The sequence below is a fragment of the Helicoverpa armigera genome, chromosome 8, assembly GCF_030705265.1.
Source record: "Helicoverpa armigera isolate CAAS_96S chromosome 8, ASM3070526v1, whole genome shotgun sequence".
NCBI classification, from domain to species: Eukaryota; Metazoa; Arthropoda; class Insecta; order Lepidoptera; family Noctuidae; genus Helicoverpa; species Helicoverpa armigera.
In genome coordinates, this window is record NC_087127.1 from 5,920,342 (window position 1) to 5,936,780 (window position 16,439).

General features: G+C 37.6%; 2 protein-coding genes across 4 annotated transcripts; both read right to left on the minus strand.

The window, feature by feature from the left end:
- Positions 1-2,470: 2,470 nt before the first annotated feature.
- Positions 2,471-6,881, minus strand: LOC110372858 (CUE domain-containing protein 1). The gene is made up of 3 exons (XM_021329864.3): positions 6,217-6,881; positions 5,187-5,482; positions 2,471-4,235 (listed from the first exon to the last, which is right to left on the minus strand). Exons 1-3 carry the CDS (start codon positions 6,498-6,500, stop codon positions 4,072-4,074), a joined length of 744 nt encoding a protein of 247 aa, XP_021185539.1. The 5' UTR covers positions 6,501-6,881; the 3' UTR covers positions 2,471-4,071.
- Positions 6,882-7,435: 554 nt separating this feature from the next.
- Positions 7,436-16,281, minus strand: LOC110372811 (lysosomal-associated transmembrane protein 4A). Of its 3 annotated transcripts, none has more exons than XM_021329783.3 (7): positions 16,141-16,281; positions 14,293-14,405; positions 12,970-13,183; positions 11,734-11,872; positions 11,069-11,225; positions 9,774-10,016; positions 7,436-9,444 (listed from the first exon to the last, which is right to left on the minus strand). In XM_021329783.3, exons 2-7 carry the CDS (start codon positions 14,398-14,400, stop codon positions 9,343-9,345), a joined length of 963 nt encoding a protein of 320 aa, XP_021185458.1. In that variant the 5' UTR covers positions 14,401-14,405; positions 16,141-16,281; the 3' UTR covers positions 7,436-9,342. The 3 variants fall into 3 exon arrangements, with proteins under 3 accessions (XP_021185458.1, XP_021185459.1, XP_021185457.1); XM_021329784.3 differs by having other exon boundaries at positions 11,734-11,842; positions 16,060-16,232; XM_021329782.3 differs by having other exon boundaries at positions 16,060-16,230.
- Positions 16,282-16,439: the final 158 nt, after the last annotated feature.

Below are 16,439 nucleotides of genomic sequence, written 5' to 3' on the forward strand. Positions count from 1 at the left end.
TTTTTAAAGGAGCTCCCTAATTTTTCCTTCTTTCATTTAATTTATTTTATCTTAAGATGGGGTCGTTATATGCGATCTCGGCCAAAGGAAGCTGTTTAACAATCCTCATGACAAACTGGCTCTGGGAGAATTGCACAGATTGAGAAACAATAAAGATTAACCTTTGGACATTCTAGATTTTCAGCAAAAATATAAATCGGTTTATCCGTTTCATTCCGGCATTCCAGGGTTTCATCCGCCACATCCCATTTCCAGCATCAGGTTCTCGTCAATCAGAAACATGAAGAGAACTCGTCAAGACAAATTCAACGAGCCCCAACTCGATGGGTTTACTAAACGGCAGTTCAGGGTTACGTCTCCTATCTTCGTGCCTTAACAGCAGACCAGCTCAGTGGTTCCAGAAGACATTAGTGTTTCAAATTTCAGATCCCACATATACTTGCAAGTAAACTGTGCGTGTAACATTCCTATCACATCTAGCAAACTAGCTGATGACCTTGAAGACCTGAACCGATTTCCACCAAACATAGCTAAGAACACTCCCGACTGGCATACCTTTTAAACAAAAAAAACCGCATTACAATCGGATCATCCGTTTGGGAGCTACGATGCCACATACACACACACACACACACACACACACACACACAGACACGTCAAACTTATAACACCCCGTCGTTTTTGCGTCGGGGGTTAAAAACAATTGGTTGACGAAGAATTCCATACTTAAATTCCATAGCTATAGCCTGGCGACTGGGAGATTCTTTTAGTAACGGTGGTTGCCTTGATGAATGTGTGGATTATCACGCATGGTATGTGGTGTATTCAAACTTGAGTCGTTATTCGCCACATACATTTCTGTGTTTTAGCCATCGACGCAAAAACACTATCGTTTTATACGTCTGACCGTTTTGTCTGTCTGTCTGTGGTACTGCAGCTTTTGAAAATATATGTAATACAATTTGATGTGGCTTTTAGTTGAAAGCTGGTTTTCCAGATCTTAGATTTTTTCATCAAAATTGTCTCTGCCGTTTAAAAGTTATTCGACGGCGGCAGAGATAATAAACACAAAATTATGAACATAATAATCATAGTATTTTTCAAGTCTCATATTCAACAAGCTTTTTGATAGTGTAGGTAATAAATCTCATAATAGTCCCAACCTTGGTCCAAATTAAAACTATTTAGTTAATTTTGAAACCAATAATACCTTCCTACAAATATTGGCATTTTGGATGTATACCGTCGCATGCACGTCGTTCAATCGACTCAATGGCTGCGACTTTCCCGTTTCGCTCCGTCGAACTATCTGATGACTGTTGATATGCGTCGATCGGCGATCGTGTAGGCGCACAATGATTCGCTATGCCTCCTTATACCTAGCCGATACTCTAATAATGCCATGTTCGCATAGAAATTGTGATCTAATTATGGGTGCTTAGCATACGTGCGACCAGTTTCCTACGGATAGAAAGGAACTGCGAATAAGCGTTACTATGTCAATTGTCAACGCTCAATTGGTTAATTGTCCGTTAGATGGAAATGCATTAATTTACAAGGAATATTAAATACGCAAATAAGGAATGTCATAAATGAGCTGGAAGGGCAAGGTTCTGTGCGTCATTTCCTCCATTAGTTGGGTAAGTACATACGAAGCCGACCATTATTTTTGCTTGGAGCTGAATATTCTGAAAGTTTCAGTTAGGTACATAGTTTCGGGCTGCGGGTTGTTCGAAAGAGGTACCGCGGCCCTAGCACATAAGAAGGCCTACGACGGAACACGACGGCTTTTAGTCAGTAAGAGTCTGACACTCCCTCACCGCTGCTAACCCACAGCGGGAGGGGTCATTTGATGATTTTTTACGTCGTTAAAAAAAAAAAAAAGTACATAGTTTCAGTAAAACTCTATTTGCATTTCCTTTCGCGAAAACAATCAACGACTACAAGTTCAGTGAGAATGTAAAAAAAAACTTTCATAAATAGATATCTTTTATTATTAGTGAAATCAATTTACACCATTCTTCCCAGAAATTTACATTAGCAGTAGAACGTAGGGCTGCACTTTCCCAAGTTTTGTTAATCCATAGACACGAAAGCTCTATCATGTAAACTCTGTAGACTTTGTAGACTCTCGTACACAAAGTGCATTTTGTAGTTTGTATTGATTAATTACATTACGAGGGTTCGTCGCAATTTCCTCAAGGTAGTGCGGCATTTAAAACCGAAATTACACGAAAAATATGCAACGAATTTACATACTAGACTGAAAAGTACAAAAACAATCAGTCTAGTTAAAACCGTTTTTGGAATTATTTATGTGCTATTTATTACAGCACTTTTTGCATACCAACATTGCTATATGCAGAATGCATGGATTGTATATTTTTAACATAACTTAATTCAACATAACTCACTAACATAACTCACTAACGCATTGGATTATATCTGTAATGTTAGTGATAAGGTTGAATAAATAAATAAATAAATAAACATTTAATTTGCATGTTAAAATATGATAAGCGATGTGCAAAACAGGAATAATATTCGGGAGTATAGTGCTGAAATATGTCAGTATTTATTCAAATTATATAAACTTTGTGAACCTAAGAGTGCAGGCAATCATAGACCAGGGTTTTGTAACAAACTTTAACGTTTTTAAACACGGTGTTCTTATTTCACTTTTCTGATTAAGATTATCCTATAATTAACTGCTTTCGTGAGAAGGTATATGTGGGACAACAGTGTGAATTTGTGTGAAAACTGTGAAAATTAACTTAAGTCTTGTCACTACAAAAGCTACTTAAAATAGGCTTAATATTAAAGTTATTTTATTCGTATTTTCTGTAAACACCAAACGGCTCAAACATTCCTAACAGATGGATGCAATGTAAGGCATCTCGCTTCAATGGAATGAATGCGCAGTATAGCTATTATTCAGGTTTCAGTAATGTCGCGTGGTCATGGTCGATCGTGCGGACCAAAGTACTGTCGGTGCATAATCTAACTACCTATCATCTTACAGATTTCGATCAACGAGATGACCCAAACAAAATGAGCATCTAACTCTAACGGCACTAAAATTCGTGGATCGAAACAAAGCAGACTAGTTATCTAATAGAACAGTTATTTACATTACCTACCTAGCTAGCTATGAAATGGTTAGTTTATAATTTATATTATACATTTGTTTCTTTTATCAGCCTTTCTTTGAAATCGTATCCATGCCCAGCATAATCATTATTAAGTCATTCTCGTATAGAGCACAGATGTTTGTGCATAATTAAGTTATCGAAGAGTCGACCACTCGATTACCATCTCTATGTAAATTGACTCTCTATGTTCTAGACTAGATGTAGGTAACTCTGTAGATATACCTACTTATCTATGGGTGCTGGTATTTGAGTGCCATGTCTTACCATTATTGGATGCGTCAATGCATCTACTAATGTATCATCTCATGGAACTACTGGAAGATGTATGTGAAAATATTTTAGTTCTTAGTACTTATAGAATCGCCATATGAATACTATTTCTATAAACCTGTCTGACAAAGGCCAGGGCCGTCTTTAACCTATAGCCGGGTACGGAACTTCGTGTATCATGCCCGATACAGACGCTCTCGTGCATTCTGCTATACGTACTTTAGAATACAGAATTCATGTAATTTATCTCACAAAAGCTACATTTAAGGAGAATTTAATAGAAAATATTACATTATCTAGCTTTATAGCATATGACAAGTGCGACGGCCCTTCTATGCAGGCGAACCTCTGGTTCCTATTTATCATTTTGACGGACGCAGTAAAAGCATGATCTACCTACTCACTTATATTTTACATAGTTTATTGCAACTTTTGACAACATTAACGCAACCTCGCTACACCCGACAACATTTGATACTAAAGGACTAACTGCTAGTGCTGGCTGATCCTTTAAAGTGCTTTTACAGAAAAATATCAATCGTATTCCTTTCCTAAATGTACAAAACAGACCCAGTCTTATCCGTAACCTTGTAACTTCTTTTAAGGCTATCTCATCTCTATGTCAGAGTTCGTAGAGTGGAAATGTAGTTTATATTTTAACGTGATGCTGTGGGCGGTCGTCGTCATCACTGTGTTCCTCTTGGAGGAGCAGGCTGTCGGGCGGGCCTCGCGGCGGAGCGCGCGCGCTGCCTGACCGCCGCGACCCGCCTCGGCTGAACATCTTCGACAACTGGGCGAATTTCTTCCGAGAAGCTGCGAAATGACGCAATGAATTAGTTTTGCTTGCATCTTTTATTATATATTTAGCTGGAATTTTAATGAGGTTGGCGCAGCATGTGAGTGGTAGTACTGCGCTGCGTTTTCTGCACGGTAGTCCCATATAAATAAATTCCAGGTTTGAATTTTTGTATGCATTATTGTAAATGATATAAGAACACGTAATGTGGTACCATTGATCTAAATTGTGGTTGACTAATTGTTTAGAAACTTAATAATTAATCGAATTGTTCATGCATGTCGTAATGCTAGAGCAAGCTGTTGATCCACAATGTCGATAATAATAAACTACTTACCAAACGCTTGCGTAAATATTGGCATGCTAATTATAGTACGATGCTTTGTTTAGGAGCTCGCAGCGTGGCATTACTAGCACGGAGCACCCCACAGAGACAACGATAAAGTTAACATTTAGGAAGATTGACGAGCCAATCATCAAACATAGTGAGTGTATCTAAGGTATATAACCCTTTTAAGTACAGTCTATGCCAACATCATGGCAATTTAGGACCCATAAAATTATGACGAATACTGCGAGTTCATTAGAACTCCTTCATTACTGGAAGCCATAAGGAAGCTGAAGGTAATGAGTTTTTCTAAACTACGGCTTGACTTTACCAGTCGTACTTAATCATTAGATGCCGGATCTAACTAACTTCAGGCATAACATACATATAGGCTGTCTGTAATTTAATCAATAATCTTAAATCATGAAAATTACCTGGGTAGTTTAGAACAGTTTAATTAATTGCTATAATTTATAGTTTTGATGCGTGCGTCTTGTCCTTACAGTTGGATAGAGCCCGCGGGCTCCTGCATACATAATTTCAAAGACACGCACATTCTTAACTCTTCATCTAGATGAGCATTTTTTTAATTTTGCTAACCATAGATCACGTTAAAATGTAAAAACGTCTTATTACTCACATTTGCCCATATTTTTCAGTCTCTCCTTGAACGCTGCCTCATCATCGTGACACTTGGTCTTCTGGCCTTGCTCGCTGTCCAGCGCTGCCATGAATTCCTGATTCCACCGTAGCTCCGCCATAAACTCCTCGTTCTGCAAGAAGGTGGCGATGCGGTCGTCGTCCATCTCTAGACTGAGGTCTATTCTAGCGTCTGTCCCTGGCGGTATTCGGAGAAACATTGGAGGTAGCGGACCCAGCATTCTGGGCACCCATTTCCTTCTTACAGCTAATGGAATCGATTCGTCGTCAACATCTCTGTAATAAGAAAATGATACATAATATTTCGATAAACTACACATTGCCATCATAAGATAACAGATGGAAAATCTGGATTTATTCCAGAAACAGACAATTATACTTCAGCGAGGAGGTGAATTTTTGGCCTTAGCACACTGACCTCCTAACTCTTAGCGAAGTAGGCCTTGGCTAATTGCCAGTCAGTTTCAAACCTACATGGAGAAAAATATAATCCATGCATGCGTTCAGTAATTTGGTCTCATCTATCGACGGATCCTTCTAATACATACTGCATTAAAAATGCGATGACAACAGTGACGGCGTATATACTTAATTAAGGCTAGTAATAAAAGCTGTTGTTCGTCTGTGAAATAAGTGCTCAAAGTTATTAGAATACAAGTTTTGTTTGGATAATGACTGTGTTGGTTGGAAAGCTAGTGCCGGCTTTATCTAGTCCAATATCTTGCCACTATGTAGACTTATCTACTAATAGCTACCCTAATTTTGTATCCTTGATATTCAAAATTTTCTGCTAGTCATGCTAACCTGTTGCCTTTATTGTCAGTCGGCCTACCGGTGAAGATGACAACATTGCCTACTACAGCGCGATAGCCATAATCGCCTTGACAGACGCACAATGACCTGACACGGTTTGTTTGCGTCGAGCCCGTAGAGGGTTATTGTTCTGGTTCTTCCAAACGTTACACTTTGTTATTTTAGTTTTTACTACAAGTACTTAAAAAAATACATACACGAGTGCCGTGGTGTCGTTATCATCACCGTTGTCTGTAGCCCTGCAACCTAAACGGCGGTCTTTGCGTCGAGACGGCGTGCTGCCTTCCACGCGCTCCATCTCGAGCCTTAATCGTTCATTCTGGTTATCAGTACTCATAGCTAGAAGTTGGTCAATCGTGGCATCAACCGCGCCCTGGTTAGCGCGCAGTACGGCTTCAATAACATCGTCGTCCATATCCGGGAACATCGTCTTGAAATCGGTCATTGCCTGCGTAAACTCCAGCTGCATGGTGGACGCCATCGCGCGGCCGGCCCGCGGCTCGCGGCTTGCCTGAAACGTCACGAGCGCGCGCCCCTCGCCGGCGAAACAGCTGATACGTGACGCAGGACTGCCGCAGTGCTGATGGAGTCCGTCGCCGTGCGCCCCGCAGCCATCCTCGTGGCGCACTACACGCCGGCTCGCTGTGTCCTTTACTCACTAATTAGCAGTTCGTTTGATGCAATACTATTGTATGGCAACGCGGTGCACCGGCCGCTATCATGATGTGCAATTTTCACTTTCGTCGTTTTCAGAATATGTTCTGCGCAGGCGCGAAGCGAGGCGGGGGGTGAATCGTCGATATAAATAGAGAATGCAGGTGGCGGCGCGCGTCCCGACGGCCGGCGCGGTTGGCGCCGACCCCTGCTATCGCCGGAGCCTGCCGGCTTGCTGCGCGCGCAGATGCAGCCTATTGTTTGTAAATCATGTTTGTCCCTCAACGTGACCTTTAAAGCGGCAGCGGAAGTTTCGAGGATCTATCCCTGTTCTTACGTAATACGGAATTAGTTACGTAACATTTAGCTGAGGGGGTGGAAAAATGTATCTATCTATTGGCCAACGTTCTCAGTTTTTACCGGACTTCCAGAAAAGGAGGTCCTCGCCTCGCCTGTTTGTTTATGTTCTTTTTGTGATTTTTTGAAGACGCGTTTTTGGATTTGGAAAACCATATTTTACTAATGACTGGATATTGGCTACACTGATATCAAAATAAGCTCCCGTAAAACGGCTTATAACTACCACCGCTGGGACACAACAGCATTTATCTAAAAATTCCGCGTCTAAATCGGTTCAGCCGTTTACGTGCTAAAGTTGCCATGACCAAGCACTTACATCACTGGCAACGGATGAAGACGAGGGCAGTCCTCAAGTTTAGCATTAATTTCGTCAGAACAAGTTCAAAAATAAAAGTAACAAGCTCCATTTATGTATGATTTATTTCAAGAATATTTTACATTAAGTATAATTTAGTAAGTAATATGTAATACACGTCAATTTATCGTTGGTGCATTTACAATTTAGGTTCTAACAATACACAAAATAACTAAGAATTTCATGAACAATACAAGGTTAAGTTTATGAAGTGAGCAAATCTTGTTTGATCACTTGTTTTTTTTTTTCGGCCTGAACTAAGATTTTTTTGTTCACTATTAAGCTTATAATTTTCTTAAATGTTGTTGTAGTCCTGTGTACAAGGCATTACTCATTACAACTAATCAAAGCAAATTACAATGCAGCGACATAGTTACTTTACAATTTAGGCCAATATGAAACTACTTACGGTGTCTTACCAAGTTACGACAAAAAGCAACGACATGATTAGCTTTCTACATCACACGCAACCTATCTAAGTAATAGTTATACTAGATAGTTTGTACCTAATTTATTTAGAATGATCGTTTAGAAGGTACTAGAAATTTGCCAACGATATGATAAGGCACCAATGAGTGGTATGCATTTTATGCCTAAAATTTTATTCACTGGCTGCATTTTGACTGAAAAAACGAAATATTACTATTATATTTCAGATTTTAATGTACTTTCGTACCTTAATATTTTATTAAGGTTTTATAACTATAGTTCTCACGAGGAAGGCTAATGCAAGCTCAAATTACTGTAACCCTGAGTTGTAAAACCACACATGTGTAAGTATCTGATATTAATCTCAAGTATAAATAAATAAATGTGTATCTTTATCTATCTATTTCAATACAAACGACTGTTGTTATAAATTTTATGATTGCTATAGATAGTATAAATAATACTCAATCAATAATACGTACGTACGTATATTACAATAACTGGGTTGCTAACACAACACAATTTGACTGGCTGTAGAGTTTGCAGGCATATTTATATACATATATATCTCAATGTAAAGATTTAGGGTCACCAGGATTTTATGAACCGTCAAAAAATAGTAACGTTCTGATACAATGCAACATTCAGGAATGTCAATATGTTCCGTACGCTAACAGAGACATCTACTTCTGATTTCGAGTAGGTTTACTCGAGACACTTAAAAAATATACTATCACGAAATAAATCAGCATATTTCGTGTAACTAAGTACAGCAAACTATTTAACGCAAATGAGATACCTCGACAGGTGCCTCGCTAGATGTACTTAATAGTGTATTTTAATGATTGGATAGGGAATATAACTCTAATGATTTCATGAAGTACAAAAATAAAATTTATTACACTCAACGCAATGGCACTGGTATGAAATCTATGTATATTTAAATCTCTTGGATTTAAGTTCGAGATAGATTTACTGGCTTAAACCTCACTATCCCACATCAAGCACAAAAGTTACAATTAACAACATTATTTAGTATTTCAAAATCAAAATAAATAAAATGAATTAACTCAGTAACTTGTCTAAAAATAAATACATCTAGATGAACGTGTAGGACGATGACTTTAAAAATAATTTTAATTTTATATTTTTTTTTTACATGAAAGCAACGAGGAATACGAATGTAGTTTATAATAAGGGCTTCTTTGCATTGGTGAACATTAAAAGCTCTTTGGAAGGAATCTACATTATCTTTGGACAACTAAGTGCAGTTACTTCCGTATTGAGCGTACTTGATGTTTGGTGTAGAATGAGGTTTACAATTCAAGCGGTTGACGAAGCGACTTCACGTCTTGCGGCTACTGTCAAACACCAAATTCTTACAACGTATCAGGATTATGTACTTGTAAAGTTAGTCAAGATGTGGCAGTAGACGCAAATACGTGTGTTTATGGATAACAATCTTAAATTATGAGTGGCCCTTTATGTAGTGATATCCTCGGTGCTGTCAATGGTTTTATGAGATTCAGACGCGGGCTTGCGTGCCGTTCTGTGGGAGCACCACTATAGTGTTGGTCGGCTGTGGTTGCGGCTGCGGCTGTGCTTGCTCGCTCTGTGCCCTCTCCTGCTGTTGAAAGAAAGACAAGAAAAATATATCCAGATCATCATTTGCAAAAACTTCTAAGAATTAAGTTGTGTGGCGTGACTAAAGACGTTCGTACTTTATGTGTAGTGCCACCGCGTTTTATGTGCAGTTTATAGCTATCAGTATATAAAGGAAGATTATCAGTACATAAGGGAAGATTATCAGTACATAAGTATGTAAGGGAAGCGTTTTTTGTACTGACTGACAGCTGTCAACTGTCAACTGTACAAAAAAAGGTCGGACTGTAGGATGTGCTACCAAAAAAAAAAAACAAAAGCTCAACAATTCAAATTCAAAATTGGAATACTAACAACGGTTGTAAGCGAGGGATCTGCGGCGGCCATGAGCGTGGCGGCGCGGTACGAAGGAGGTGGGGTTTGTTTAACCGCCTCTTCGTAGTCCGGCAGCAGGCTGGAGTAGTCGGGCGCGGGCGCGGCGTAGGGCAGCGGCGCCCCCGGCACATCCTCGCTGGAGATCACGAAGGGCGTCTGTAGCGCGTGTGCACGCATCGTCAGGTACTTGTAGCAGCGCCAAACTACGCTGATGCAGTAACCCTGGAATTAATCAAAGTAATATTTTATTAAACTTTTCAGTTATATAGCTTATGCAATATAGACGCCAGCAGGTCAACCTACCTGCACTGTCAATTTTTACGAATTTAACATTAACCTTCCACTATTGTGATAAGGTCGAAATTCTGTTGAGGAAATTTGACACATTGAGGTAGGTTGCTGTGCTGTCTATACACGTCTTTACACCAAAGTCCTAGTTATAACAGAAATTGCACTTTAAGCTTTATCTACATAGAAGCTGTTAGTGAACCCTTTGATAAAAAATAAATAAAATACCATACTATTATAAGAACCGCCAAACAAACTGCTATGAAAATTAACTTCGCTTTGATTTGAGCTAGCTGCTCCTGCGTGTCCGTTGCGGCACTAGATCCACCCGCTGCCGCCTGAGCGACAACCTTCTCTTCCTTAGAGATCTTGGTCCCCATGGCACGACTAACTTAAAGTGATCAAAACTCAAAAAGTCACGCTTACATGTGGCAACTACAATGCTGTCCAGCCGACTGGCAGCGTTGCCATGCGATTTCGGAGGATGACGTTGAGCTAAGAACATATCTTATTTATCTACTCAAAGATCAACGTGCTGTTGCTGTAACTACTATTAGTACGTGACCAATGCACCAAAGCATTTTGTTAATGTTGTAAGCGGTAACGTATTATAATTGCTTTAATAGTAGTACATAAGTAAGCTTTCTAATGACTAAGCTGGACCTTGTTTACTAACGTCATTAAGCGCTTAGAAAGGTTTGCATCCGTCGAAAAATGGTATTGGTAACTAATTAATATTAATTTGTTATTATAATGATTCCATTATGACTGACGTCAAAACCTCTTCATGTTTGACGTAATAAATTGGTCCACGAGACTTGCTTGGACAGTTTTTAAAGGTTGCAGTCAGGTTTACAGGTTACAGCATTCATTATGAAATCAAAAAAGTTCTTTCTTGTCATAGTTCTGATATCTTCTAGAACTGTCTACCGAAGTCAAATCCGACTTCCAACTTTATAATAAGGTTGTTTATAGCACTTCTTTACCTTGAGCAGCACGGCAACCAAGAAGGCAGAGAGTACGACGAGCGCTAAGGCGGGCGCCGGCAGCTGCAGCAGCTGAGCTTGCCACGGGACGCGCCGTGTCTCAGCCACCAGCCGATGTATGGAGCGCAGGTAGCACAGGTAACCGGTCGCAGTCAGACTGCCGGGAAAAAGGTAGTTTTATAGTTATAGTATGAGACACATGTTAAAATCGTGGTTGAAAAGGGTGGCAAGTCAAAATGAAAATCTGAGAGTAAGATTTCTGAAGTTACAGTATACGGGGTGTCCAAAAACTGGTATCGGGCGAGAGACCAAGCTACATCAGTTCTGAATTAAAACATAAATAAAATCTACAGCCTTGGCCACATTTTAAAGTACATACTTTGATAATTTTACAACAATTACATGTTGTATTTTCGCATTAACTAGAAAACCATTGTGCATTACATATACGATACAAAGTAAACATTATAATGGTAATAATGCTGGATGAGCACATTCGCGTTATGTTGATGTGAAGGACGCTAATTTGATCTGCAATAAAATTAGAGCTCTGCAGATCAAAAGTACCTAGGTACAATGAATGAACTAGGTTACAAATTGTTGCGAAATTATCGCGATCACTAATGTTACATACTGTTAATTGTTTATACACTATAAATACTTACACTGTGATAGCAAAGTCGAATATCTGCAGACAGAAGAAAGGCAATAGATGGGCGGGCTTGCCTAGAGCGGCTCCGTAGATCAGCATGAATGTGATGGCCAGGGTACACACTGTAACCAGCGCACCCACATCCACATCATCTAAGTACACACACAGTTGCAAACTGTTAAATACATTTTGAATAGTTTTTTTGATCCCCGTTTCCGGCGAACAATTGAGATTTTAAAGTAAATGTGCAAATAGTTAGTACCTAAGGGCCTTTTCACATGCATACGGTTTCAATTTGAACGGCACGGACAGCCGTGACGTAACCGTATGCATCCATAAAGGGCCTGCAAGGACCTAAAGGTCTGAAACTGCCCCCTCACCCTCTTAACGCAGTTTCAGGCCTAAGCTCATTTGATAAAGTGTGGCTTGGTTGTTTTACCTATTTTATCATTTATATATCTTTATAAATAAATAAGATAGTCATAAATGTTAGAAGACGCAGTCATGGTACATTAACATTGTAATTTAATTAAGATAAAAATGATTCATTATATTATTATTGTAATCGTGTGGTTTCTGTTCTGCCTATTCAAGAAAAAAAAAACAATATGAGCCAGTTACTGACGTAGTTTGAAAAACGTGCAACTATGCATAATTTTAAAGCATAGCTTAGTTTTGTACTCAAGGTCACAGTTGGTTTTTCAACCACGTAAGAATAGTTATATTAATTCATATTATTATAACATACAATACATTTTTAAAATGCCTTACATCGTCTTTTCTAAGTAAGACAATATCTGATGTAAGCAGTGAAAGTAGGCATTGGCAAAGTCGCTAAAATCAATACTTCAACGAGATGACGTATAGCAGAGCTGAGTGCAGTGCGTTTACTCGAAAATAATATGGCTCTAAACGTACAGCTACGGTAGGTCAGATTAAAGTTCCCATTACTAAATAATACAGGATTTATATTGAAAGTTCTATGAATTAAAATAAATTATGAAGGTCCTGAAATTTTCACAAAATAAACATTTCATGCTGAAATAAAAAAAAATTGAATGATCATAAAGAAATTCATAGTCGATGCCTTTTAGCAACATGTAGTATGCTACCTATAAATAAATGTATGTATACGTATGTGGGCAAAAAAAAATATGAATTTTCATTTTAGGAGATATCCTCTAACCTCGTAGACGCCGAAGGTCCTATTCTGGGAAGGGACATATTCTATGTTCAAAGTCACACTTACGATATATAAGGCTATGATCTCGAGGCTGTCCGATATGCTGAGGGATGGAGCTCGGAGGCGCTTCCACGTTCGACAGAGGCGTAGGGATGGCTTCATTGACGCGCGCTACATTGCCCCAGTCGGCCATGGGGGCGGAGTCCCGCTCTAGCTCGTCCAGCAAGCGAGGGTCGCGGACAATGGCCGCCAGGAACCCAAGCGCTATGAGGTGTAGCATCTATGAAGAAAATATTTTAATTTTATTGATCGTCGTATGCAGCAAATGTGGTAATTGTGTTTAAGCAAAAAGACGAAAAAATCTTAAACGTAATTTTGAAACATTCTACAGAAAATAACGTTCGATAGATTCGAAATTTTTTATAGCCTTTATGCATTTTTATATACTAAAATCTGTATGTATGTATGTAATTAGGAAACAATGGTTAATAATAATAAAAAAGTCTTTTGAGAGACTTGTAATTTTCTTCAGCTTTTCTACAAGGAGCAAGCGTAATTATAATTAATGACATCGCAGTGTAGTGCAGATAGAACCTATTTGCATTAAGGTCAGGTGCATACCATGTAATTGTTCTAACTTGCACGTGGATGTCTGTGACTGATACAATCTTAAAAAGACGTGTGATTAACAATACCTACTAAGTAACTACAAAATCGGAGTATTTCTAGAACAAATATTCCAGTTTTGGCATGCTTGACACTTTTCTATTAGCCGCTATGGGACCTTGATAGGATGCATTTAAATGGGCCTCATGAGATTTACCTAGTAGTACCTAAATGCAAATGCGTCATTTCAGTTAAATAGTCAGGTATAAAGCATATTAATAGGATAAATAATTACAACAAACATATCCAATTACAAATTATTTAGCAATAAGCTTCATTAATTTATGTACCACACATCTATTTTCGTTGAAATACGAGGAAAACGCATTTAAGCAGTTCATACTACTAATAAGGTAAAAACCGATATAACACGTGTTTTCCGACAAGCTAAGTCTTATTGTAGTTTCTAAATAGGACTAAGCTGAATTTCAAATGAGATTTAAAAATATGAAATCCGTAACTACTGCAAATTGGATAAGGAGTACATTTTTTGTTTGGTTTTGTAAAATGAAGCTTGAATTAATGAATAATAAACAAGGTTTTTGTTATGTAATAATAATTAGATTGGGTCTCTTTCGAATAACATTCACGTCCCATTAGATACCTAAAGTACATACTACTACGTACTACATCTTTGAAATTATTCTAGAAATCCACCTATGGTTGTGTTTTAATGAAAACCACGTTTGTTTTGAGAAATGAATGTCATTATATCTAACTTACAAGATGCCATGTTCCCAGCAGTATGGTTCCTGTGCGTACATGAAGACAGAAGCAACAGCGCCATTCGCTGTTGCGCTCACTCCCCAGTTTGGGCCGAAACCTTAACATTGTACCTGTAAAAAAAGATATATTATTGTCCAATACGTACTTATTCTGTTACCATTTTCATTTATGTGGTAAAATTTTTAAAATAGTTTTTATTTTTACACTAACTTAAAAATTGACCTGCCCTGAAGGAAATAATGATTCAAGTACCTATTCTTCTATGATCATAATGATTAATATAAGACATTTATAAATAAATAATTATTGTTACAGAAATATAAACCAAATCTGATGATATACTTCGGTCAAGCTTGACTGTTTTTTATTGGCTTATCATTATTTATCAAGAATATTTATTAATTTATAAACAGCGTTCACATGTTGTAATTCAGACAAGTGGAGATAAGGCATGAAGTTTAATTGAATTGAATTTAAATGAAGAAAATTGTGTTAATTGATGTTGCCTTGAAGTAAGACTTAAGAAATTCATTGTTCCCATCATTCAATTAGTTATCATTGTGTGACAAATAAATATTATGGTTCACATTTTGACGAGCTTTGAGTGGAAGGCTACTTGATATTTATAAGTAGTTAATTTCAAGTCAAACTTGATTTTAAAAGTTTTGATTCATATTGTTGTCCTCCCCGTCCCCAGGATTCTACAATTTAGGACCTTTATTAAAACCATGGTAACTAAATTTAATCCAAATCAGTTGTAAGCTAAGGTAACTAAGGCAAATAAGGATAATATTACAAACATTTAAAAACTATTCACAAGATTACAGAAACATAACATTAATTAATTTTGTTATCAAATGCGGTGCAACAACAATGTTTATTAAAATACAGTCATATGAGTTGAGGTGTGATTTAAAAATTGAATTTTCTTATCACATTGGGTAATAACATGACCAAGGTGATTTATATTTTCAATTTTTTTTTAAGTTTTAATTATAGTAAACAGTAGAAGTAATCACATTTATCAATGATATCGGAGTTTGAGGGGTCAGAACTATACAGTTTATAACATTACCATGACCCCAATAAGGTCAGAAGGTTGATTTTGACCCAGACAGGACCTGCATGCAGTATGGAAGTATGCCAATTATATACTGGCTCTTATTGAGTCATATGTCATGCTTACTCAGTGGAACAGAAGCCTGTTCGTTTAATGAATTATTTTTTATACTTAAGGCAATAATCCAATCAAGAGCCGTCAGTATAGCGAATAGAGAAGGTAACATTAGGAATATTAATAACTTGTTTGTCTTCCCAAGTTCTGCAGTACCTAATAATCATTTCACCATTAAATGACATACGAAAACTAAAGAGTTGTTCAAGATCTTCTGTTTTTATTTTAAACAACATTAATGCTCGTTGACTTAAAATATTATTCGGAGCAATAGAAAGTAAAGCTGCAATTTCATGAAACGGTTATTACTTAGCAGCTGTAAAAACCGATTTAGACAATGCCTACGTTAGCTTTTCACGATTAAAGTAAAACTGTTGTTGATAACGAGGCAATCGAATATCGCCTTCAACACTGTTGAAGGCGATATTCGATTGCTGTTGAATCAACACACGTTATTCATTTGCTGTTGAATCAACAGCAAATGCATGCAAAATTTTATTAACATCGCATATGTTTATGTACGTAACAAATTCTGCCTATCGTAATTGGATTATATGGTTGTTTGGTCATTACAAATGGAGAGTACTTGCCTGTTTCAGTGATTCTTTATTTTGTAAATTTACCACAAACACTTCGAGAAAAATACTTATCACAAATAAAAATATACCTACATACGAAGTTGGTTTTATTTTCTCTTTACAACTCTGTCTGCTTGTCTGTGTAATTTCTAATCATTCATTTGTACATCAATCACAATCACAACATGTTCAATCATGAATGAACCATGAATGAACCTGATTGGAAAATAGTGTTCCAAGTAAAAGCACAATGAATAAACGTAATTCCCGGAAAAGCTCTACCTCACTATATTCCAGAATATGTATTATTCCAGAAGTACTTATCTAAATAAAAAGGATCTTGTTATTATTTACTTCGTACTTGATAAGATGCAAAAAATGACATGAATTTA

What these genes read in the sequence shown, in the direction of transcription:
- LOC110372858 (XM_021329864.3), bottom strand. Translation starts at nt 6,500, where the DNA reads ATGGCGTCCACCATGCAGCTGGAGTTTACGCAGGCAATGACCGATTTC. An exon ending in AACGACACCACGGCACTCGT is followed by an intron (nt 5,483 to 6,216) that starts GTATGTATTTTT and finishes TTCTTATTACAG; the next exon opens with AGATGTTGACGACGAATCGA. An exon ending in ACTGAAAAATATGGGCAAAT is followed by an intron (nt 4,236 to 5,186) that starts GTGAGTAATAAG and finishes GTCATTTCGCAG; the next exon opens with CTTCTCGGAAGAAATTCGCC.
- LOC110372811 (XM_021329783.3), bottom strand. Translation starts at nt 14,400, where the DNA reads ATGTTAAGGTTTCGGCCCAAACTGGGGAGTGAGCGCAACAGCGAATGG. An exon ending in TGGTTGCCGTGCTGCTCAAG is followed by an intron (nt 10,017 to 11,068) that starts GTAAAGAAGTGC and finishes GATTAATTCCAG; the next exon opens with GGTTACTGCATCAGCGTAGT. An exon ending in ATCCCTCGCTTACAACCGTT is followed by an intron (nt 9,445 to 9,773) that starts GTTAGTATTCCA and finishes TTCTTTCAACAG; the next exon opens with CAGGAGAGGGCACAGAGCGA.